This window comes from Scyliorhinus canicula, chromosome 8 (genome assembly GCF_902713615.1).
Source record: "Scyliorhinus canicula chromosome 8, sScyCan1.1, whole genome shotgun sequence".
NCBI lineage: Eukaryota > Metazoa > Chordata > Chondrichthyes > Carcharhiniformes > Scyliorhinidae > Scyliorhinus > Scyliorhinus canicula.
This window is the reverse complement of record NC_052153.1, coordinates 126,457,587-126,482,866: the sequence shown is the minus strand read 5'-3', so window position 1 is coordinate 126,482,866 and position 25,280 is coordinate 126,457,587. Positions and strand designations below refer to the sequence as shown.

Below are 25,280 nucleotides of genomic sequence, written 5' to 3'. Positions count from 1 at the left end.
CATGTCCCATGGCCTTCTAACCAACCTATCCCCAGTACTCACCTGCGCCTTGGCTGCCTAGGATCTGTTCTAGGGATAGCAGGTCTGACTCTATCCAGGCACCCTCCACCCTGCATCTGCCTAAGCAAAAATTACTTTAATTTTATATTGTCTTTTATCAATATGTATCACTTCACAGTTCCCTGCATCAAACTTCATCTGACACCTATCCGCTCATTCCATCAGCTGGTCTGTCACCTTGAAATCTATCGCTAATTTCCTCAAAGTTCACAATAGTTCTAACTTTTGTGTCCCGTACATTCAAGTCCAGGGCATTAATATGCACGAGGAAAACAGTAATCCCTGGGGAACTCCAGTCTGAAAAACAACTATTTCTCTTTGTCCTGTCACTCAGCCGATTTTGTATCAATGCTACCATTGTCCCTTTTATTCCATAAGCTTCAACCTTCCTGACAAGCCTGATCTGCCACTTTGTCATAAATCCTTTGGAAGTCCATGTACATCGTATCAACCTCATTACCCTCATTAACCCCGCTCTGTTACTTCAAAAAACCCAATCAAGCTGGTTAAACCCTTAAAAATCTGCTGGCTTTCCATAATTAATCCAACCTCTGCAATATGATTTGTCAAGTTTTCATTGTCTTTAACCATGTTCAAGTGGAACTCTTTGTTTGATCTTTTTGTTGAATTAAATTGTGTTTACATTTAGTTTAAGGAAGTTAAGTTCAAAGTTTTAACAACCGGTGGTTTAGGTTTTTCAAAGTATACATGAGGAAAGAAAGGAGAGAAGAGTTTGGATATGTTATAGAATAAATATAGACCACGTCTTGGGTCAGTCTCCATCCTGATAGCATCGCAATAGCAGTGGAAAAAGCAATGGTTAATAAAAGCCAGACAAAGATTTGCTACATAACGTAGTTTGGTGAATATTCCAGAGAGTGTGCAAAACCAATGTATGGAATGCCCCTCAAATGTTCTGCCATGTATACTTGCATAATGCAGCTTTACATAAGGAAGTGTGCACTACAGATCGTTCAATGGCCATGCTGATTTATTTATTTTGCTCTTTCAGATCCCACCTCCAGCATCTCGTGGCATCATGCTCCTTCATTTTGGTTGAGGGGAAAGCAGGTGAATGCCCTTGGACCTTTGCTGCTGCATGTTATTGACATGCATTGTGGCTTTCTTTTTGAAAAACTGTGTTTATCATATTGGGATAAGCAACTGCCATCTTGATGCTACAGCCTAAACTTTGTGCACAAGTTACAGAAAGGGGGTCCACCTTGAGAGGCCGATCAAAGGCCCAGTCCCCCATCAACCTTGCCAGCATCCTCGCCACATACACAGCTACCGACACGCCACATACACACCTTCAGTGCCTTCAGATAACCCAACAATCCTCGCATTTTGCCTCCTGGAGCGGTTTTCCAGGACCTTCTCCCTCAGCCTCTTCTGATTTTCCCACATCACTCCCAACTCCTCCATCAATAAAGCAATCTGCTCCTCATGCTCACACACCGCCTCCTCCACTTTCTGAATCACCCAGCCGTTGGACACCAGCCTCTGCTCCTCTCGCTCGAACTCAGATCGCATCAGCTCTGCCATCTTGGTCATGTCCTCCAGGGCCTCTTTCCTCTGCTGCTGGAACTTGTTATTCAAGAACTCCACCAGTTGTTCCATCTATCACTGGGTGGGCAGCGCACCCCCTTATCCTCCACCAACATTCCCTGTGGCGCATCACGAAAACTCTCCTGCTCCAACTGCACTTTCTTTCTTGTTACGTTCCTCATCCGCTGATCCATGCACCAGCCACACTGAAGGAGTGTTACCATCCCTGGGCATTCCTGCACTGAAAAAATCCATCTTGAGCGGGAGCTACCAAATGTGCGACCACTGACTCCATGGCCGCTACCTGAAGTCAGCATTTTCTGTTTTTATTCAGAGTTCCCGCTTCTGCAGTATTTTGTTTTTCTTTCTTGTTCTATTCAATCCTGAAAAAATAACACACTTGAAATGAGCAAGATTAGTCAGCATCTGAGAAAGAAAGAAGGGATAACATTTCAGCTGGGAATCTTCATCAGAATTATAGAATTCCGTAGCTGGAGCATATGCGTTGAACATCCAGCTCCACCTGTTGTATTTGAAAGTCACTGGCCAAAGTTCCAATAAGTTAACTCCGATGTGTTGAGTCAGATCCATTTCTGTTTTCCACAAGTCATAGGCAGCAAAATGGGAACTTTAACAAAGGCTTTGTTTAGATTTTCAGGTGGGTAAGTACCAATTGGCTAAAGTTGAAATTCCAACTCGAACCATTCTCTTTCTGGTCTGAGAGATGCCCCATAATATCGTTGCTGCTCTTTTAAGTCATGGAGCATTGGAACTTTGGCTTGGGGAAGCCCAGTGCAAGTTTTTACACTGTACCTCTGGGGAACTAATGTCGGTGATGGAATAGGGAACAATCTTCCAGAAGATAAAGTTTAAAATAAAAATGTGTTTTTGCATTCTGCTTCAAATCAAGATCATATTTATTAGTTGCTCGTAATTTTTCATATGACTTATTTTGTCAGTAGATATCCCTTGTATAAACATAAGCTCCACTCCTGCTGCCAGCACTTACAGTAATGCTTCTGATAGTATACAGTAGCCTTTGGTTTTAAACAAAAGTTGAAATAAGTTGTTACACTATTTTAGAAATTGGACATGTTTTTAAAGTTACATTTTGATTACTGCTTAATGTGCAAATTGTCAGATTGCTAATAATATCCAAAACAATTGGATATTTTGAAAAGGCCTTTTGCAAACCTTAAATATTTTTCTTTGTTACTCATTTCAAAGCAGCTAAGGTTGTTCCAAAGTCAGAAATTCATCTTGAAACCTAATCTTTAATGGGTTTGTTTTGACTGATTCATATTAACTCTCTGTGTACTGAATCAGTGAATGATGAAAATAGGTCCTGAGGCAGGACCAGGGGACAGAAACTAGGGTAATGCCGGAGTACTTTAATAACTAGAAGCCTGTCATATCATTCAGACTGAACCATACCTCTCTTGTTAATGACAGATGGGATGTGAAATTTCTAGGGAACACCATTCTTTTGTTTCATTCTTCTGTTAATTTTGGAATCGGGTCCAGTGAAACAGATGACATGAGTGTTGAACAACTATTTAAGCTGGGGCAGTTTGTCTAGTTAATCGATTCTCCTTGCAAACTGCATCTTCTGTAGCTGATTGCAGTGTGATAATTTCTTTTGGTCCTGGTAATTTTTTTCAAATGGGGAGCATTTCAAAATAAGTTTGATAGTCCAGCATATTTCTGACTTTGAATCTACAATTATGTGTAGGTTAGGAAATGTGGTTTGCTCAGTATTTCTGATACCCTGTCATCTTGCTGGCTGACATAAAGTTTTTCCCACATCAGTCCGACCTTTGGAAAGAGAGGCGAGATCTCCAAATATGCCATCTTCTTTCCCTTTTGTCAGCTGGGCTGTGTAGTAGCTGTCCAACCTCCAAGCCAGAAAGCTGTGATACAAAACCCACTCTAGAGACTTGAGCACAGAATCTGGTTTGCTGGACTGGGGGAATGCAGCACTGTCAGAGGCGACCCCTCTCAAAGCACTATTTTGAAGAAGAGTAGAGGAGTTCTCCCCTGGTGTTCTGGCCAATATTTATCACTCATCCAACACTTAACTTATTAAAAGCAAATTACTACAGATGCTGGAATCTGAAACAAAAACAGAAAATGCTGGTCTGACAGCATCTGGGGAGTGAGAACAGAGGTAACATTTTCAGTCTGGATGTCACTTCGTCAAAGATGACAAAGAGTCACCCAAACTCAAAATGGCAGCTCCATTCTCGCTCCTCAAATGTTGCCAGACCTGCTGAGATTGTCCAGCATTTTTTGTTTTTATTGTGATTTGAAACTGATTGTCTGAGTCACTAATACATTGCTGTTGGTGGGAATTTGCTGTATTGGTTGATGCATTTCTTGCATTTTTGCAGTGGCTACATTTCAGAAAGTACATCATTGGCTGTCTCTTTAGGATATCCGAGGGTTGTGAAATGTGATATGTAGATGCAATTCAATTTTACTCATAGGAAAGTGAAAAAATAGGGGCAAAGTGGAAGGAGGGAAAATAAAAAACTTGGGTAGTGGAGAGATAAAATATTAAAATTAATTTTGTAATTCATTTGTGGTAGTATTTTTTTTTAAAAAAGATTCTTTCCCTGGTCACACAACAAAATCTGGTGCAAAACATTAGCCCCACACATAGTTCGAGATTTGAGATAGTTATGGATAATTTATTAACTAAAGAGGAAACCAGTTGTAACGAGCAGTTCTAAGACGTATTAGAAAGACCTTTTGCTCAGATCGCTGAATATGTTATGAAGGGTAAATGGAATTCCTTAATAGTGGCCTTGGAAATAATGTTCATTTATGTACCCAGTGACCTTGATTTCCAATTTCAAAACATATTTAGTGTGTATATTAGAGGTATATAGATCGTGAACACAACATAGGTGCCCTCCCAAAGCTCCAAACACATATCATAGAAATGAACACTGAACCGACTGGCTGAATTTAATCTGCTAGCAATTTGCAGGATGGGGCGCCATAACGCATTTCAGCAGAGATGGCAATAGCTATTTCTACTCTGATTAATGGGATTAGTGCTCAAATGTGTTGAATTTCTGTTTCCTGTGTTGACTGAATTAATGAAAAATGTATTACCTGCATATAACAGAAGAATCTTTACTTAGTGCGACCTTGCTCATGGACAATAAATCATCGCAAATAACCCCTCTGATGGAAATGTTGGTTTAAAACTCAATAGAGTAAATCTCATCGAAGTAGTACTTCCAACAGTCATGTAACAAAGATTACTTGTTAGTCATGTGTTTTTTTGGAACACAGGTGCAGTGGTTTGTGAAAAATGCTTTTTTTTAAAAAAAAAAGCACCAGGCTATATCCTGTTTTAACAGTTGGGTGGTTTAATAGAGGCTGCCACTTCTATGATCTGCATAAGACGATGAGCTGCATTTTTGCTGAGTTGGGATAACTCAGGAGCCCTTTAAAAATGGTGGGTGGGTCCAAATTCCAGGATTCCTGACCCCATTCACAGGGTTTCCGATTTAAGGTATGCTTTTAAGGTCGCAGACTGGTTTCGGTCGTGACCATGTACCCTGCACTCCCGATGTGTCTGGCTCCATTGGTATGTCCTAGTCCTCTGCAATTTTCACGGAGTCGGGCTAGCTTTCAATGAGTTGTGCTGCACAGCACCTCAGAGGTGTCATGAAATATAGTCTGCATGAGGGAACCTTCTGAAAGGTAAGTGCAAAAGGTCCCCCTCATGCCCTCCATGCTAATAAATGGCACTTCCATGCCAATTTACCCATTGTACACTATTCGAGCAATGAATCCTACATTGAATGCTACAAAGGACGTGCAAAACAAAAGGTTTAAAAAAGTGATGTATTAATAAATTTCCATTTTCGTAAAACAAACCATTTTAGTACAGCCCAATAGAAGTTTAATCATCCAGACCCTCTAAAGTATTAATAACTGAAACTGCAAGCACTTGAAACCGCTTTATCTTGTGTAAATAAGCATTTTGAAATTGGCAGCATAGATCAGAGAGCCAGAGCTATCAATCAAACAGTGTTCCTTCTGGTACTCGGTTGTTTAGCAGAGTAATGAATTTCTGGACCCTCAGCCAAACTTCATTATGTATTTTTGGCTTTCGCCCAGGCACGTCAAGCCTTCAAACATTTTCCCAAGTTGGCTGGCCCGACAGCAGACCCCCCCCCCCCCCCCCCGCCCCACACACACACACACACACACACACATGTGCACCCACACACAATGAAAATGCTGTCCTTCAGGACACTTTCCCCCAAAGTGTGTGGGCAATTCCTAACTCCTGTTACCCACCCTGAGGATGAAATTCCAGCCCATGTGTTTGACTGGATTCTCTACCTGTACACTGATTCACAGCTAGTAACTGCTGTCTCAGATGGGGCTGCTTGAATTACTGTCAATTTAATCACATGCCAAAAAAACATATCACAACATGAAATAAGTTTCTATGTGCATAGCATTTTCCCTTTCCTTTGAATAGTTTGTGTTTAAATGGTGATGATGGGTAGCATAGTGGTTAGCACTGCTGCCTCACAGCACCAGGCATCCCGGTTCAATTCCAGCCTTGGGTCACTGTATGGCATTTGTACCTTCTCCCCGTGTCTGGGTGTGTTTCCTCCGGGCGCACCGGTTTCCTCCCACAGTCCAAAGTTTTGCGGGTTTAGTGGATTGGCCATGATAAATTGCCCATGAGTGTCCAGGGATGTGCAGGTTTGGATGTGGGGTTGCAGGGATAGGGCGGGGTGGACTAGTGGGTGCAGACTCGAGGGGCAAATGGTCTCCTTTTGCAGTATCGGGATTCTATGGGGATCATTGCCGATGATGACAATCTGTGATTCAACTCCAATTTAATACAGCTGCTGGGATTATATATGACTGAAAAGTCAGATATCTGTGTGGAATATTTTTCCAGACACAGCGCATTATGATGTCAGATTGACCCGAGGACTGGCTGTTCCTAGATTTCCTTTGGGTTCTCTTTTCTTTGATGAGCTTGATACACAGAATCATAGAAAGAGAATTTTGACTGTCTGCAAGGGTAACTCAGCTACTCCCACTCCTTACCTTGTTCCCTTCGCCTTGCACATTTTTTTCTCTTCAGAAAGCCATGATTGAATCTGACTTCACCACACCCCCAGATAATGCATTCCACATTCTATCCGTCTGCTGTGTGAAAGAGGTTTTTCCTCATGTCACCATTGCTTCTTTTGCCAGTCACCTTAAACCTCTGATTCTCGGTCCGTCTGACAATGGTAACCGTTTCTCCCTATGTACTGTGTCTTGATCCTGCATCATTTGTGAACACTTGTATTAAATCTCCTCTCAATCTTCCCTAAGGAGAATAACCCCGCCTGTCCAAGTAACAGAAGTCTTTCATCCTCCAAATTGTTGTTATAAATCTTTTCTGCACTCTTTCTAAAGCCATCAGATTTTTCCTCATGTGCGGTGCCCAAAATTGGACAAAATACTCGAGTTGAGGACATACCAGTGGTTTCTAAAGGTTTACCGTAACTTCCTTATTTTACTCCATGCCATTATCTATAAAGTCGATCATCCTTTATGCCTTATTAATTGCTTTCTCATCCTGTCCCAGCTTCAGTGATTTGTCCATATAAACCCCTCCGCTCCTCTGCTCTTGCATTCCCTTTAGAATGCACACTTCATTTTCTATTGTTTCTCCTTCTTCCACTGACCACAATTTATCACTTCACAGTTCTGTGCATTAAAATCTCACCCGCTGTGTGTCCACCTATTCCACCAACCCGCCTGTATGTCCTCATGTGGTGTATTTTTAATTTTAATAATCTTTATTGTCACAAGTAGGCTTACATTAACACTGCAATGAAGTTACTATGAAAAGCCCCTAGTCGCCATATTCCAGCGACTGTTCGGGTACACAGAGGGAGAATTCAGAATGTCCAATTCACCTTTTGGGACTTGTGGGAGGAAACTGGAGCACGCGGAGGAAACCCACGTAGACACGGGGAGAATCTGCAGACTTTGCACAGACAGTGACCCAAGCCGAGAATCGAACCTGGGACCCTGGTGCTGTGAAGCAACAGTGCTAACCACCGTGCTACCGTGCCGTCCATCATTAGCCTCGCAATCATTCACAATATTTCCATGTTCTGTGCCTTCTGCAAATTTTGATCTTGTGTTCAATTCACCCAAGCCTGGATCATTCCTATAGATCTTCAAAAACAACTCCAATACTGTCTCCTGGGGAACTTCACTATGTACTTTCCACCAGTCCATAAAACAACCATTGCCACTACTCTCTCCTACTCCGCCAACATCCTATCTATGCTGCCACTGTCCCTTTTATTCCATGGTCTTTACCTTTGCTGACAACCCTGTGGTGTGACATTCTATCAAATGCCTTCTGAAAGTTCATGTAGAACATATCCACTTGATTATCATCATTAATCCTTTCTATTACCTCAATAATAAACTTAAAAAAACAATTCTATGCCCTTAAAATTCCTTGATGGCTTTCCATAATTAATCCATATTCTGTTAATTTTGTGCCAGATTATCAGATGTTAAAAGCTTTTGCATCACCAAGGTTAAACTGACTGGCCAATTGTTTCTGGGTTTCTCCTGAAATCCTTTTTTGAACAAGAGAGTAAGATTTGCAATTCTCCAATCCTCTGATACCGTACCGTCTCTATGTCAAAGGAGAATTGAAGGATTATAGCTGGTGTCTCTGAAATTTCCACCCTTATTTCCCTCAGCATCCATGGGATGATTTGATCCAACCCTGGTAATTTATAAAATGTAAGTATAGCCAGCCTTTTGGATATCACCTCTTTACCAAATTTTAGCCCATCAAGTATCTCAACAATCTCCTCTTCCACAATGATATTAGTAGCAACTTCTTCCATAGTAAAGACAGATGCAAAGCATTCATTTAGTACCTCAACCATGCCCCCTGCCTCCATGTGTAAATTGTATTTTTGATCCCTAACTCCTTTTACCAGCCTTTTACTATTTCTAAGCCTAGAGAAGACTTTTGGATTCTCATTTATGGTAGCTCTCTCCTACTCTCTGCTGATCTTGTATCCTTTTTCAACTCCTCTCTGTACGTTTTATATTTAGTGTCTCTGGCTGGAGGTATCACATTTCCCAATTTTCCCCGCTCCTCGCCAGCGACATCACGAGGTTCATGCTCACAATGGGTATAAACCTCATTTGAATAGATTTCCATGTATTTAAACGTTATTAGTAGGCCCTATGGCATATAATCCCCCCTCACTAAATATTCATACCCCATCAAGTCGGCGAGGTTTACAACAGGTTTGGTCAAACCAGAAGCAGTTGAGGGGATTGCTACCGGGGCGGGTGTACATGCCCTAGCGCCGCCCCAGCACAGATCAACACTGCCAGGTTAGCACAGTGCCAAGCAGTATCTGCCAACATGTGCCTGGGGTAGTACCAGGTTCATGCACTTGGCGGGAGTCCCATTTGGGGGGTGGGGGGGGGGGGGTGAATTAATTGATGTGTGGTTGGGGGGGAGGGAAGCAGACACTTACGGGGTGGGCCATGGGATGCCAGAAAGGATGGTTTTGGGGTTGGGAGAGGAAGGCCGAGGGTGAGAGGCGGGGGGATTGCTGGTGACTATTGTCAAAGGTTTGGAGGGGGAAGAGGAATGCTGATGAGAAAGGGAGGGAGGGGAGCACTAATGATGACTGTTGGGAGGTGGGGACCTCTAATCCCCAGTACCTCTGTGCCGGAGGTTGTTATGCTGTAGTTTTGATCGGGACTCTCTTTAAAAATGGCACTCCGATTCCTGTGGAGCCAGTTGGCGGCAGTATCAGATACCGCCAGAATGATGGCTTAAACCATGCCCACTTTTTTTCTCTTAAGAGGCTCCATTTTTTTGGATAGAAAATGCGTCTGTGCAGCTGGAGATTTACACTCCAGTTTTCAGTCTGAGCCTCACACTTCGCCAAATTCTGGTAAGATTTTGCCCATTGAAAATGTCAGAATATAAAATGCTTTCCTCACTTTCCCTTTTTTTTCCTTTTTACTCTCTCTTAATCCACTCTTTCTTTCCCTCTCTTAATTTCTCTTTCTGTACCAGATTGGCATTGAATTCCCCACTCCAATTCACCCATTTTGACTGTCCTTCCTCTGTTTGCTTCTTAATCCTTTAATCTCATTTGATAGTTACTTGCTTATTTTGTCACTCACAAAGGTTCCCAATACCATGTTGCAGCTCCCATTTCCAATAATTTTGTGGGAATTTTTAATAAACCTGAATGTACACAAATTTGACCAGGCACACTGCGAGATACCTTGCTCCAACATAATCTGGAACATTTACATAGTGCATTTATGACTTTTTAAAGATTAATTATTATTTATTTTTCTGAAGGTTTATAGTTTGAAAGAAAAGTTTGAAATTTCCAGAAGCAAATTTGACGCAGACTGTTGAGATGCATCTATGTTGGCTGCTTTAGAAAGCAACATCAGAGGCCATGAGCTAAAGAACTGCTTCCACTAGCTAAGGCCCAAAACCAAGCTAAATAAACATGTTGAGGGGGGGGGGGGGGGGGGGGGGGGCGCAGTTACTACTACGAAGATGCTTACCTGTAAATATGTATGTTAATTTTTGCGTGTTTGTTTTTGTTTGTTTTTTTTTGTTTCTCTCTCCTAACAATTTGTAATTTGTTCAATATAAAATACGAAAACTGAATAAAAACATTTATAAAAAAAAAAAAAGAACTGCTTCCACACAGTCGGTGTTAGTTGTACACGTTGTTGTGCATGGGCCGAGAGAGAATTAAATGGAGAATAGGAATTAAGAGAGTATGTTGATGTATAAAAAAGAGGATGAAATGTGATAGAGGAATGATGCATTATAATCAAGGTTATTAAATGTTTAATTTCTGATTTAAGGCACTGATTATTGTATATTAGAATCACACCTGTTTCATGTCATTCAGAATGATTTAAGATTGCTTCAAGATGATTAAAATCACATTTTAACGACCAATGTTGCTAATGGTAAACAATCCACGCATCATTAGCTTCTAGGTGATTTTCTAGTTGTTCACAGCAGCGAAAGTTCTTATTAATAAATATAGTTGCTTCTCATACTTATCAGTCCTGTTCACCAATTTTGCAGTTCGATTGAAAACCCTGAGACGTTGCCTTTTCAATGGAAATATAAACATGATACTGGTCCAACAACATTGCCTTTTGAAATGGAGAAGGATTGTCTGCAGACTTCACCTGTGTATCTCCAAATGATGGAATTCTGAAAAGTAAGTCAACCATTTCCTTGTATTATCATTTTGGAGTACTCCTTTCTAACAGCTGATTTCAGCTGTACTAATAGACTTTTGGAAACAGGCCACCCACCTGACTTCTTATTTGGGAAGAGAGTCTGTCCTGGATACATGCCCTTGGCAACAGCAGAGTCTACATGAAGACCTAATGATTTCCAAACATTTGTAATTTCCTTTGACTTTAACATTTGTGCCACACGTGTCAGGCAATGAACATGTTGACCCTCTTGCTCTCTATTCTTGCAAGAGGCCAAACAGTTTACGCACCAAACAAGCACTCTACACTGTATGCTATGATTCAACACAGTTTTATTGTATACTTCAATCAAATACACAATTCATGCAATTCTTATGTTTCACCAGTGATTACAATAGTCCCAAGACTCCCAACTTGGACTCAGATAGATATTACCCGGCAGGAACTGGCCAGGTTCTCTCCACAGGGCTTCTTCTGTCACTGAGTTCCCAACTCGAGGGTTGCTTCTGCGATGTTCGTCCTAGGTTTCGTTGATGAATGCTCTGAGAGCTGGGTATTTATGCCTATTGCACGTACAAGGCAAGGGTCGCATCCTTGTTTTCTATCGATAGTTCCGACCCAAGACCCAAATGGCCCCATATTAGACATCTGTTCTGACGCCCGGCATCTACTTGGACCTTGTGGTTTGAACGTCTCGCCCATTTCTCTCCACCACGTGACATCTTGCGGCTTTTTAACCAATGCCTGTGTTCTGTGGTTTTGACGTCTCGTTCAGAATGGGCCTTAATGACATTTGTGGTTATTAGATCTGTACTTTGGTTAGTATATCTTATGTGTCACCGCACTTTATATACTACTCGACAGATTATGAACCTTGCTTCATGTGTGAAGTAAATTATCTTTTATTCATTTAGTTTGCAGATGTCTCTTATCAAAGGTCAGTTTTCTTGCAGATACAGAGTTTTTTAAAGTTTGTTTTGTCTAAGCAAATACAGAGTACTGAGTTGAATTCAATACAAATTACAGCTCTTGATATTTCTTCTAATTGAATACACGATACAGGAAAGTTGAAAATAAAACAAAATGGCTGTTCAAAGCGATAGTGCAGAAAAAATAGCGTCAGAGGTTTAAGGCAGATGATTCCAGAATGAATTGTTCAAACTGGCACGTACGTTTTTAAGATTATTGTTATCACTAATGTCTTTCCCCTTTCTGGCTGTGATTGGGTTAAAGTTATTACACAGTTAATTCAATTAGATTATCCAGCAGAGGGCAGCAGAGCAAAGCTACTGATCAGCTGTTCTGGGGGAATTTGCATACGTGCAGTGCGGTCAGCCTAAGTTGAAGGTGAACCGGCGAAGGAGACCCAAGGAGTTTGAGTGAAAGCAAGCATCCAGCAGAGGGCAGCAGAGCAAAGCTACTGATCAGCTGTTCTGGGGGAATTTGCATACGTGCAGTGCGGTCAGCCTAAGTTGAAGGTGAACCGGCGAAGGAGACCCAAGGAGTTTGAGTGAAAGCAAGCATCCAGCAGAGGGCAGCAGAGCAAAGCTACTGATCAGCTGTTCTGGGGGAATTTGCATACGTGCAGTGCGGTCAGCCTAAGTTGAAGGTGAACCGGCGAAGGAGACCCAAGGAGTTTGAGTGAAAGCAAGCATCCAGCAGAGGGCAGCAGAGCAAAGCTACTGATCAGCTGTTCTGGGGGAATTTGCATACGTGCAGTGCGGTCAGCCTAAGTTGAAGGTGAACCGGCGAAGGAGACCCAAGGAGTTTGAGTGAAAGCAAGCATCCAGCAGAGGGCAGCAGAGCAAAGCTACTGATCAGCTGTTCTGGGGGAATTTGCATACGTGCAGTGCGGTCAGCCTAAGTTGAAGGTGAACCGGCGAAGGAGACCCAAGGAGTTTGAGTGAAAGCAAGCATCCAGCAGAGGGCAGCAGAGCAAAGCTACTGATCAGCTGTTCTGGGGGAATTTGCATACGTGCAGTGCGGTCAGCCTAAGTTGAAGGTGAACCGGCGAAGGAGACCCAAGGAGTTTGAGTGAAAGCAAGCATCCAGCAGAGGGCAGCAGAGCAAAGCTACTGATCAGCTGTTCTGGGGGAATTTGCATACGTGCAGTGCGGTCAGCCTAAGTTGAAGGTGAACCGGCGAAGGAGACCCAAGGAGTTTGAGTGAAAGCAAGCATCCAGCAGAGGGCAGCAGAGCAAAGCTACTGATCAGCTGTTCTGGGGGAATTTGCATACGTGCAGTGCGGTCAGCCTAAGTTGAAGGTGAACCGGCGAAGGAGACCCAAGGAGTTTGAGTGAAAGCAAGCATCCAGCAGAGGGCAGCAGAGCAAAGCTACTGATCAGCTGTTCTGGGGGAATTTGCATACGTGCAGTGCGGTCAGCCTAAGTTGAAGGTGGTTTGTGGAAGGGCTGTTGGCAAGTGACAGTTAAACCCGAAACACTTCGTGAGTGTTTCCCACCCTACCTCCTCCTCTAACCAACCCCCCCACCCCACGGTGGTTGGGAAGCGGGAGCAGGGGCCTGTCGTGAAGGTGAGTGAGTGCCTTTAAATTTGCTTAACTTTCAGCGGGAGTAGGGTTTGAGGTAATATCAGGTAAGCTCTTCCTTTCTTTTTCTTTTTCTTGTTTTTTTTTAAAATCTAGAGGTGATGTCAGGGAAGGCAGTACAATGCTCCTCCTGCAGAATGTTTGAGGTGAGGGACGCCGTCAGTGTCCCTGCTGATTTCATCTCTGGGAAGTGCACCCAACTCCAGCTCCTCAAAAACCGTGTTAGGGACCTGGAGCTTGAGCTGGATGAACTTCGGATCATTCGGGAGGCAGAGGGGGTCATAGATAGGAGCTTCAGGGAAGTAGTTACACCAAAGACTGGAGATAGATGGGTAACTGTAAGAGGGACTGGGAAGAAGCAGTCAGTGCAGGGACCCCCTGCGGTCGTTCCCCTGAGTAACAAGTATACCGTTTTGGATACTTGTGGGGGGGACGACTTACCAGGGTAAGCCATGGGGTACGGGCCTCTGGCACGGAGTCTGTCCCTGTTGCTCAGAAGGGAAGGGGGGAAAGGAGTAGAACATTAGTAATTGGGGACTCAATAGTCAGGGGCACAGATAGGAGATTTTGTGGGAGCGAGAGAGACTCACGTTTGGTATGTTGCCTCCCAGGTGCAAGGGTACGTGATGTCTCGGATCGTGTTTTCCGGGTCCTTAAGGGGGAGGGGTAGCAGCCCCAAGTCGTAGTCCACATTGGCACTAACGACATAGGTAGGAAAGGGGACAAGGATGTCAGGCAGGCCTTTAGGGAGCTAGGATGGAAGCTCAGAGCGAGAACAAACAGAGTTGTTATCTCTGGGTTGTTGCCCGTGCCACGTGATAGTGAGATGAGGAATAGGGAGAGAGAGCAATTAAACACGTGGCTACAGGGATGGTGCAGGCGGGAGGGATTCAGATTTCTGGATAACTGGGGCTCTTTCTGGGGAAGGTGGGACCTCTATAGACTGGATGGTCTACATCTGAACCTGAGGGGCACCAATATCCTGGGGGGGAGATTTGTTAGTGCTCTTTGGGGGGTTTAAACTAATTCAGCAGGGGCATGGGAACCTGGATTGTAGTTTTGGGGTACGGGAGATTGAGAGTATAGAGGTCAGGAGCACAGATTTGACTTCGCAGGAGGGTGCCAGTGTTCAGGTAGGTGGTTTGAAGTGTGTCTACTTCAATGCCAGGAGTATACGAAATAAGGTAGGGGAACTGGCAGCATGGGTTGGTACCTGGGACTTCGACGTTGTGGCCATTTCAGAGACATGGATAGAGCAGGGACAGGAATGGTTGTTGCAGGTTCCGGGGTTTAGGTGTTTTAGTAAGCTCAGAGAAGGGGGCAAAAGAGGGGGAGGTGTGGCGCTGCTAGTCAAGGACAGTATTACGGTGGCGGAAAGGATGCTAGATGGGGACTCTTCTTCTGAGGTAGTATGGGCTGAGGTTAGAAACAGGAAAGGAGAGGTCACCCTGTTGGGAGTTTTCTATAGGCCACCTAATAGTTCTAGGGATGTAGAGGAAAGGATGGCGAAGATGATTCTGGAAAAGAGCGAAAGTAACAGGGTAGTTGTTATGGGAGACTTTAACTTTCCAAATATTGACTGGAAAAGATATAGTTCGAGTACATTAGATGGGTCGTTCTTTGTACAATGTGTGCAGGAGGGTTTCCTGACACAATATGTTGACAGGCCAACAAGAGGCGAGGCCACATTGGATTTGGTTTTGGGTAATGAACCAGGCCAGGTGTTAGATCTGGAGGTAGGTGAGCACTTTGGAAACAGTGACCACAATTCGGTGACCTTTACATTAGTGATGGAAAGGGATAAGTATACCCCACAGGGCAAGAGTTATAGCTGGGGGAAGGGCAATTATGATGCCATTAGACATGACTTAGGATGTGTTGGTTGGAGAAGTAGGCTGCAAGGGTTGGGCACACTGGATATGTGGAGCTTGTTCAAGGAACAGCTATTGCATGTTCTTGATAAGTACGTACCAGTCAGGCAGGGAGGAAGGGGTCGAGCGAGGGAACCGTGGTTTACCAAAGAAGTGGAATCTCTTGTTAAGAGGAAGAAGGAGGCCTATGTGAAGATGAGGCATGAAGTTTCAGTTGGGGCGCTTGATAGTTACAAGGAAGCGAGGAAGGATCTAAAGAGAGAGCTGAGACGAGCAAGGAGGGGACATGAGAAGTCTTTGGCAGGTAGGATCAAGGAAAACCCAAAAGCTTTCTATAGGTATGTCAGGAATAAAAGAATGACTAGGATAAGAGTAGGGCCAGTCAAGGACAGTGGTGGGAAGTTGTGTGTGGAGGCTGAGGAGATAAGCGAGATACTAAATGAATACTTTTCGTCAGTATTCACTCAAGAAAAAGATAATATTGTGGAGGAGAATGCTGAGACCCAGGCTATTAGAATAGATGGCATTGAGGTGCGTAGGGAAGAAGTGTTGGCAATTCTGGACAAGGTGAAAATAGATAAGTCCCCGGGGCCGGATGGGATTTATCCTAGGATTCTCTGGGAAGTCAGGGAAGAGATTGCTGAGCCTTTGGCTTTGATTTTTAGGTCATCATTGGCTACAGGAATAGTGCCAGAGGACTGGAGGATAGCAAATGTGGTCCCTTTGTTCAAGAAGGGGAGTAGAGATAACCCCGGTAACTATAGGCCGGTGAGCCTAACGTCTGTGGTGGGTAAGGTCTTGGAGAGGATTATAAAAGATACGATTTATAATCATCTAGATAGGAATAATATGATTAGGGATAGTCAGCATGGTTTTGTGAAGGGTAGGTCATGCCTCACAAACCTTATCGAGTTCTTTGAGAAGGTGACTGAACAGGTAGACGAGGGTAGAGCAGTTGATGTGGTGTATATGGATTTCAGTAAAGCGTTTGATAAGGTTCCCCACGGTCGGCTATTGCAGAAAATACGGAGGCTGGGGATTGAGGGTGAATTAGAGATGTGGATCAGAAATTGGCTAGTTGAAAGAAGACAGAGAGTGGTAGTTGATGGGAAATGTTCAGAATGGAGTTCAGTTACGAGTGGCGTACCACAAGGATCTGTTCTGGGGCCGTTGCTGTTTGTCATTTTTATAAATGACCTAGAGGAGGGCGCAGAAGGATGGGTGAGTAAATTTGCAGACGACACTAAAGTCGGTGGAGTTGTAGACAGTGCGGAAGGATGTTGCAGGTTACAGAGGGACATAGATAAGCTGCAGAGCTGGGCTGAGAGGTGGCAAATGGAGTTTAATGTGGAGAAGTGTGAGGTGATTCACTTTGGAAAGAATAACAGGAATGCGGAATATTTGGCTAATGGTAAAATTCTTGGTAGTGTGGATGAGCAGAGGGATCTCGGTGTCCATGTACATAGATCCCTGAAAGTTGCCACCCAGGTTGATAGGGTTGTGAAGAAGGCCTATGGTGTGTTGGCCTTTATTGGTAGAGGGATTGAGTTCCGGAGCCATGAGGTCATGTTGCAGTTGTACAAAACTCTAGTACGGCCGCATTTGGAGTATTGCGTACAGTTCTGGTCGCCTCATTATAGGAAGGACGTGGAAGCTTTGGAACGGGTGCAGAGGAGATTTACCAGGATGTTGCCTGGTATGGAGGGAAAATCTTATGAGGAAAGACTGATGGACTTGAGGTTGTTTTCGTTAGAGAGAAGAAGGTTAAGAGGTGACTTAATAGAGGCATACAAAATGATCAGAGGGTTAGATAGGGTGAACAGCGAGAGCCTTCTCCCGCGGATGGGGGTGGCTAGCACGAGGGGACATAGCCTTAAATTGAGGGGTAATAGATATAGGACAGAGGTCAGAGGTGGGTTTTTTACGCAAAGAGTGGTGAGGCCGTGGAATGCCCTACCTGCAACAGTAGTGAACTCGCCAACATTGAGGGCATTTAAAAGTTTATTGGATAAGCATATGGATGATAAGGGCATAGTGTAGGTTAGATGGCCTTTAGTTTTTTTCCATGTCGGTGCAACATCGAGGGCCGAAGGGCCTGTACTGCGCTGTATCGTTCTATGTTCTATGTTCTATTAAGATCCATCAAATTTTAATATGAGGTGATAGAAAATATGTCTTTCTTAACCTTATCTGTTGTCATGAAAACAGTTTCTGGGAATATTGCCCAAAAACTTTGACTGAGCCAAATGTATCCTTGGTTTCGTCCAGCTTCCTTACCTTGATGTTTCTCATGAGAAACAGCATTTTTTACTGTCCTGTTTGAAATGTGGGTATTTTAATAAACAATTTCAAGAAGCCATTTTAAATCTTGGGCCATTATTCTTTTACACTCGTTGTATACTAAAAAGATTGAATCTACCTTTTTAGTTTAAATCTATCAGTGGTGTAGATGCCAGTCTGCGCAGCTGAGCCGTTTCCTGTACTTTTAGGCTGTTTCCAATCTGTTTTGCAAATCTTTCTGAACATGTAATTTCAGATGCTTGTAAGGTTGGCTATTTTTCCCATCCTACTTTATTTGGTCATTTTGTATGAACGGAGGCTTATGGCTGCAACCGTATACAAGAAATAATCTAACCATCGCCCCTTGATATTCAGTGACATTACCATCGATGAATCTCCCACTTTCAACATCCTTTGGGTTACCATTGACCAGAAACTGAACTGGGCTAATCATATAAATACTGTGGCTACAAGAGCAGGTCAGGAGCTAAGAATCTTGCACCAAGTAACTGCTTCTCAGGCTGTATTAAGTTGTCACCAGACTTTTGTTTTACTTCTGATGTCTGTCCTCTAACCTGCTAACTTTAAATCAGTTTCTTGCAGCTTCCCCTTTATCTCAGAGCATTTTCTCTTGAATTCTCCTGATTGTTCTTTGTTCTTTTAATTTAATTGTCTTCCTGAGACATTCTATTTGTCCCCACCCCCTGGTTTTCAGGAATTTAGTTTGTTCTTTTGGGAACTCTTGTTTCTACAGCTCCTTTGTCTTTTCCAAGGCTGTATCTTCCAACTAACTTGAAAGTTCTTTCTGTCTCGGTTGGCCCCTGGTTGCTAAACAACAGCTTAGTTTTCCTATAAACACTGTTTGTTTTCGTGTTGTAAACCCTCATTACCATGCATGCATCTAAACCAAACTAAATCATTAATCCATTCAAATACAGAAACATAAAATTAAACTTGCATAAAGATATGCCCAGTTTCTAATACCAACAAATACAGATATAGATCATTTAAAACTACCTGTTTCCTGACAGTTTTTCTCACTAAATTTTGTGTTATCAGCAAACTTGAAAATATTAACCATTTACCTTATTAACCTTGAACTATAACCCTTTGCTTCCTACCACTGACCAATTTGGGGTCCAACTTGCCTGTTTCCCTTGGATCCCAAGGTGGCTAATTATTTAATTGTGTGTTTGGAAGACCAAGGGAGCTATTTTAATATATCATACAGGTTAGACAGGTGGAGTAATTATGCCAGCCATCAATGGTACCAGGAAGAGACCCAACCCATTTTCATAGAGGTCTTTCAGTTGACTGGTCAGCCATCAGCACTTGAGGAGCATTGAGCACAACTTTAAAGGACCTGCAGCAGTCCTTTTAGAAAGTATTAGATCTGGGTGTTCAGCACTGCGTTCTGCTGGGTAAGACATGTGGTCTGCCCGATAAAGCATGAAAACAGTACAGAGTATTACAGATGGTGTAGCACCTACAATCAAATATCTGAATGAAGATCCCAGCTAACCATTTCAAGGTCCACTCCAAAATCAAGTCGGGTAGACCTTGGACAGTTTGTAATTCGTTGGTTATGAAAAAAATCTGCTATACCTCCCTGTTTCCCAACATGACCATGGCAATAGACAGACAAAATGTTTTCACCCAGAGGAGTACAATGGGATGCTGAGATTGTGGTGTATCATCACGTTCAAGTTATGACGAATGGCACTTACAACGGTAATACATGACACCCTGTTTTGAGTTCACAAAATCGGCTTTGCAACGCCATACCGCGAACATGTGAATCTGTATGTTTCCAAATTTGTTCTTAAAATTGATATTTTATAATTTATTGCTATTTTTTTAATTGAATGAGTATACAATTATGGGTTACTTTGCTGAATATAGGGGGCTGGATTCTCCTTGGCCCCTTGCTGAAATTGCGGCCGGCGCGGGGGCGGAGAATCCACTTTTACGCCGTAATCGGGCCCGGCGCCAGTCCAGCAATTCTCCGGGCCCCGGAAATTGGTGTGACCGCGGAGTATGCCGCGCGACTGGCGGCCCATTGTCAGAGGCCCGCCCAGCAAACCTCCACTCCTGACCGGCCGAGTTCCCAAAGGCGTGGAATTAACCACTAATTGCCGGTTGGGATGCTGGCGTGACAGCTGCGCACTCAGTTCGCGGCTGCCCAGGTCGAAGGCCGGGGGGTGGGGGAGATAAGAAGCCGGGGGGGGGATTAGATCTGCGGGGTTAGATGCTCGGGCGCATGGCCGATCGGGTGGGGGGCCTCCTTTCTCGGTGTGGCTCCGCGGTCCGAGTCTGCCATGGAGCTCAGCGCAGCCGCTGGAAGCCGCCATCGTGCACACTCCGAACCAGAAGTGCGGGGGACCCGTAACCGCAGCTAAAGCTGCGAGTTTTACTCCCGGTCCCTGCTAGTCCCCTGCAGGGCATTGAATTAGCTCAACTTGGTTATCAGAATTTCGGAAGTAAAACTCAACCATTTTTACGCGGGTGTGGGGATATAGACCCATTTTGGGACAATCCAGCCCAGGGCATTTGAAATGAAATGAAAAAATGAAAATCGCTTATTGTCACGAGTAGGCTTCAATGAAGTTACTGTGAAAAGCCCCTAGTCGCCACATTCCGGCGCCTGTTCGGGGAGGCTGGTACGGGAATCGAACCGTGCTGCTGGCCTGCTTGGTCTGCTTTAAAAGCCAGCGATTTAGCCGAGTGAGCTAAACCAGCCCCTGATTTGGCCTTGGTTCAGGAATCAATCCCCGATTTGTGTAATTTTTATGAGAAAATTGGCTGTCGCTTACAACGTTTTGACTTACGACACTATTTTAAGATATATTTTTCAGGAACAAATAGCGTCGTAAGTCCGAGGACTTGCCTGTAATCATTAGTCAGTATTGTTAGTTATCTAACAGTGGTCAGATATTTTTGTAAGGATACCTTGTTACGATCTGTACTGATCTGCATAGGCATTGTGAATGATCACATAATGCATCCCAATGGGTATAATTCAATTGTAGCAGCAGGAAATCACATACTGGACCAACATTACCCAATCCTCAGCAATGCTTGAAAGATGACCAGAAGGAATCAGAGACCCTTCTGCGGTCAGCTCCATTTCTTGCAATATATAAAGGCTGTTGCGATTCTCTCTTCCTCCCAGCAGTGCATCCCTGCCCGTGGCTTCCCACTAGCGTGGGTGGCTTCAATGGGAAATCCATTGACAAGCGGCGGGAGTAGAGAATCCTGCCGCCAATGAACAGCGCACTGCCAAGAAATACATGGCGGGGGGGACCGGAGAATCCAGACCAAGATCAAATAAGATCACAGCATTGCTTGTTAATATTTTGAAATGATCTGAAATAGAAAAATTTAATTTGCATCTTGTGGCTTAGTCTGAAACTAGAGTACAGTTATCTATTGTTTACAGTTCATCTATTGATGTCGATGGTTTAGTTATCAACCTATCAAAAGTACAAATAAGGGATTTGAGTCATGGGTGTTTACAGCATGGAAACAGGCCCTTCATCCCAGCTTGTCCATGCTGCCCAGTTTCTATCACTAAGGTAGTCCCACTTGCTCGCATTTGGCCCATTTCAGTCTATACCCACCCTGCCCATTTAACTGTCTAACTGTTTTTTTAAAGGAAAAAATTGTACCCGCCTCTACCACTGCCTCTGGCAATCCATTCCAGATGCTCACCACCCACTGTGTGAAAATATTTCCCCTCTGGTCTCATTGTATCCCTCCCCTCTCAAGTTAAACCTATGCCCTCTAGTTCTAGGCTCCTCTATCTTTTGGAAAAGATGTCGACTATCTACTTTATCTATTCACATCATTATTTTATAGACCTCGATAAGATCACCCCTAAGCGTCCTACGCTTGAGGGAAAAAAGTCCCAGCCTATTCAGCCACTCCTTATAACTCAGACCATCAAGTCCTGGTAGCATCCTCGTAAATCTCTTCTGCACTCTTTCTAGTTCAACAATATCTTTCCTATAATAGGGTGACCAGAACTGAACACAGTATTCCATATGTGGTCTTACCAATGTCTTGTACAACTTCAACAAGACGTCCCAACTCCTGTCTTCAATATTCTGCCATTCATCGTCCCACTGGCCCAATTGGTCAAGATCCTGCTGCAATCTTATGTAACCTTCTTCCCTATACACTGTGCCACCAATCTTGGTTTCATCTGCAAACTTACTAACCATGCCTCCGACATTCTCATCCAAATCATTAATATATGTAACAAATAACGGTGGACCCAGCACCGATCCCTGAGGCACACCCCTGGTCACAGGCCTCCAGTTTGAAAAACAAACCCCCAGAACCACCCTTTGGCTTCGGTCACCAAGCCAATTTTGTATCCAATTGGCTACCTCACCCTGGATTCCGTGAGATTTAACCTTTTGCAAAACCTACCATGTGGTACCTTGTCAAAAGCCTTGCTAAAGTCCGTGTAGACAACGTTGACTGCATTGCCCTCATCTACCTTCTTGGTTACCACTTCAAAAAACTCAATCAAATTTGTGAGATATGATTGTCCCCTTACAAAGCCATGCTGACTTTCCCTAATTAGCCCTTGCCTGTCTAAATGCCTGTAGATCCTGTCCCTCAGAATACCTTCTAACAATTTACCCATTACAGAAGTATGGCTAACCGGTCTGTAGTTCCCAGGCTTTTCCCTACAGCCCTTCTTAAACAAGGACACAACATTTGATACCCTCCAATCTTCAGGCACCATTGCTGTGGCTGTCGATGATTTAAATATCTCAGCTAGGGGGCTGGCAATTTCCTCCCTAGCCTCCCACAAAGTCCTGGGATACATTTCATCAGGTCCCGGGATTTTTTTATCGTTTTTTTTATAAATTTAGATTACCCAATTATTTTTTCCAATTTAGTGTGGCCAATCCACCTACTCTGCACATTTTTGGGTTGTGGGGGCGAAACCCACGCAGACACGGGGAGAATGTGCAAACTCCACACGGACAGTGACCCAGAGCCGGGATCGAACCTGGGACCTAAGCGCCGTGAGGCGGTTGTGCTAACCACTAGGCCACCGTGCTGCCCTGGATTTTTTTATCTTGATGCACTTTAATACCTCCAGCACCACTTCCTCTGTAATATGTACACTCCTCGAAACATCACTTTTTATTTCCCTAACTTTTGTGCCTTTCCCAACAGTAAATACTGATGAGAAATATTCATTTGGGACCTCTCCCTTCCCTCGTGGATCTGCACATAGATGACTTTGTTTATCCTTAAGAGGCCCTACCCTCTCCCTGCTCACCCTTTTTACCCTTTATGTATCTGTAAAAGCTCTTGGGATTTTCCTTTGCCTTATCTGCCAAGACAATTTCACGTCCCCTTTTTGCCCTCCTGATATCTCTCTTAACTCTACTCCGACAAGCCCTATACTCTTCAAGGAATCCACTTGATCCCAGCTGCCACTGCATGTCATATGCCTCCTTTTGACCATGGCCTAAATATCTTGAGTCGTCCAGGATGTACTCCTTCTACCAGCCTTACCCTTCACTCTGAGAGGAATGTGCTCACCCTGAACCCTAGTTAACACCTTTTTGAAAGACTCCCACTTACCAGCTGTCCCCTTGCCTGTACACAGGCTCCCCCAATCAACTTTTGAAAGTTCCCAGGCCTAATACCCTCGAAAGTGGCCTTCCCCCGATTTAGAATTTTAACTTTTGGGCCAGAACTATCATTCTCCATAGCTATCTTAAAACCAATGGAATTATGGCCACTGGCCCCAAAGTGATCCCTCACTAACACTTCCGTCACCTGCCCTTCCTTATTCCTCCAAGAGTAGATCAGGCTTTACCCCCTCTCTAGTCGGGCCATCCACATATTGGATGTGGAATTCGTCCTGAATATACTCAACAAATTCACAAATTCCTCTCCATCCAAACCCCTAGTGCTGTGGCTGTCCCAGTTAATTAAAATTAATTTGTAACTGTTTATTAAAATAAAAGATTTTATTTTCCTACTGTCCAGTTTATTACATTAAAATCTTCATGCATGGAAAAAAACAATATTATATTCACCATGTGGTTTTGTGGAAAGATTAACGGTCACATCAGAAGAACATTAATCAGGGAAACACATGAACAGACACTTGGAGTGGTCTGAGTTAATTAAGGAGAGTTAGCATAGGTTTGTAAAAGTCAGATCATGCTTGATGAATCTAATTATTTTTTTTCTGAAGCAACAAAGAAGGTTGATGAAGGGAAGGCAATAGATGTTTTCTGTATCCATAAACGTTTGACAAAGTAGCACATTAAAGGCGGTCAACAAAACTGAGTCTCATGGAATAGGAGGGTAGTGTCAGTTTGAATAGAAAATGGCTTAAGGACAGAAAATGGCTTAAGTACAGAAAACAATGTGTCATAATAAATGGTTATTTTTCGTACTGGAGGATGGTAGACTCTGGTGTTCCCCAAGGGTTGTTGCTAGTACCACTACTTTATACATATAAATGACTTGGAATCCAGCAGCATGGTGGTGTAGTGGTTAGCACTGCTGCCTTATGCGCCGAGGTCCCAGGTTCGATCCCGGCCCTGGGTCACTGTCCGTGTGGAGTTTGCACATTTTCCCCATGTTTGCGTAGATTTCACCCCCACAACCCAAAGATGTGCAGGATAGGTGGATTGGCCACGCTAAATTGCCCCTTAATTAGAAAAAATGAATTGGGTACTCTGAATTTAAATAAATAAATATATGATTTGGAATACAGTTGAATTTTGAAATTTGCTGATGATACCACGTGAGAATGGTGCTGCTCGACTCCAACAGTACATAGATAGGGGTGAGTGTCACACTGACTTAAATGCAGAGAGGTGTGAAGGATTAGGAGAGGCAATATAGAATTGTATAATAGACTTGTACAGTTCTAAAGAGTATGCAAGGGACAAAGGGGTCTGAGGGTTCATGTGTATAGATCTTTGAAGATGGAAGAGCTACTTGAGGGTGTGGTTACTGAAGCGTAAGAGATTTGGGCCTTAATATATGGAAGTATTGGGTAAAAAAGCAGGGAAGCTATGCTGAACCTTTATAGAGATTAGACCCCAACTAGAGTATTGTGACCAGCTCTGCTCACCACACTTTAGGAAAGATGTGAGGGTGCAGAGGTCCAGGGCGGCATGGCACACAGTGGTTAGCACTGTTGCTTCACAGCATCAGGGACTCAGGTTCTATTTCCAGCTTGGGTCACTGTCTGTGCGGAGTCAGCACACTCTACCTGTGCCTGCGTGGGTTTCCTCCGGGTGCTCCGGTTTCTTCCCACAAGTCCCGAAAGACAGACTATTAGGTGAATTGGACATTCTGAATTCTCCCTCAGTGTACTCGAACAGGTGCCAGAATGTGGCAACTGATGTGTTGGTCTATGTGGACTGCGTTTGATGCAGTGTAGCGAGAGACAGACTTCCGCAACACAATTTTATTTAACATCTAACTATTTTACATGATCAACTGTGGGTTGACACTATGCTGACTTGACTGGAGACCTGATGCTAGCCTGGCCAGACTTGCTGACTGCCCCATGGTGTTTGCACAGGCTATGCTCACGAGCTCTGACTGTCTCAGAGGCTGGATCCCGAGAGAAAGGGAAAACTGGTGCCCTCTTGCTTTATAGTGGTCGTGTTCTGCCTGGT

The 25,280-nt window shown here is 43.7% G+C and overlaps 1 protein-coding gene across 9 annotated transcripts in view; it reads left to right on the top strand.

Moving 5' to 3' along the window:
* rgmb (repulsive guidance molecule BMP co-receptor b) overlaps window positions 1-25,280 on the top strand; it is a 227,509-nt gene that overhangs the window by 79,157 nt on the left and 123,072 nt on the right. For 5 of the 9 annotated variants that reach the window (XM_038805205.1, XM_038805208.1, XM_038805200.1 and 2 more), the window contains one exon: window positions 10,766-10,904. The exons of 1 other annotated variant lie outside the window; for it this stretch is intronic. Coding sequence is in view for 2 of the 8 variants with exons in the window: in XM_038805197.1 (XP_038661125.1) it covers window positions 11,827-11,842 (16 nt within the window). In the remaining 6 variants the exon portion in view is untranslated. Of the gene's footprint in view, window positions 1-10,765; window positions 10,905-11,819; window positions 11,843-25,280 lie in introns of all 9 variants that reach the window. 3 more of the 9 variants (XM_038805203.1, XM_038805197.1, XM_038805198.1) reach the window with 1 other exon arrangement.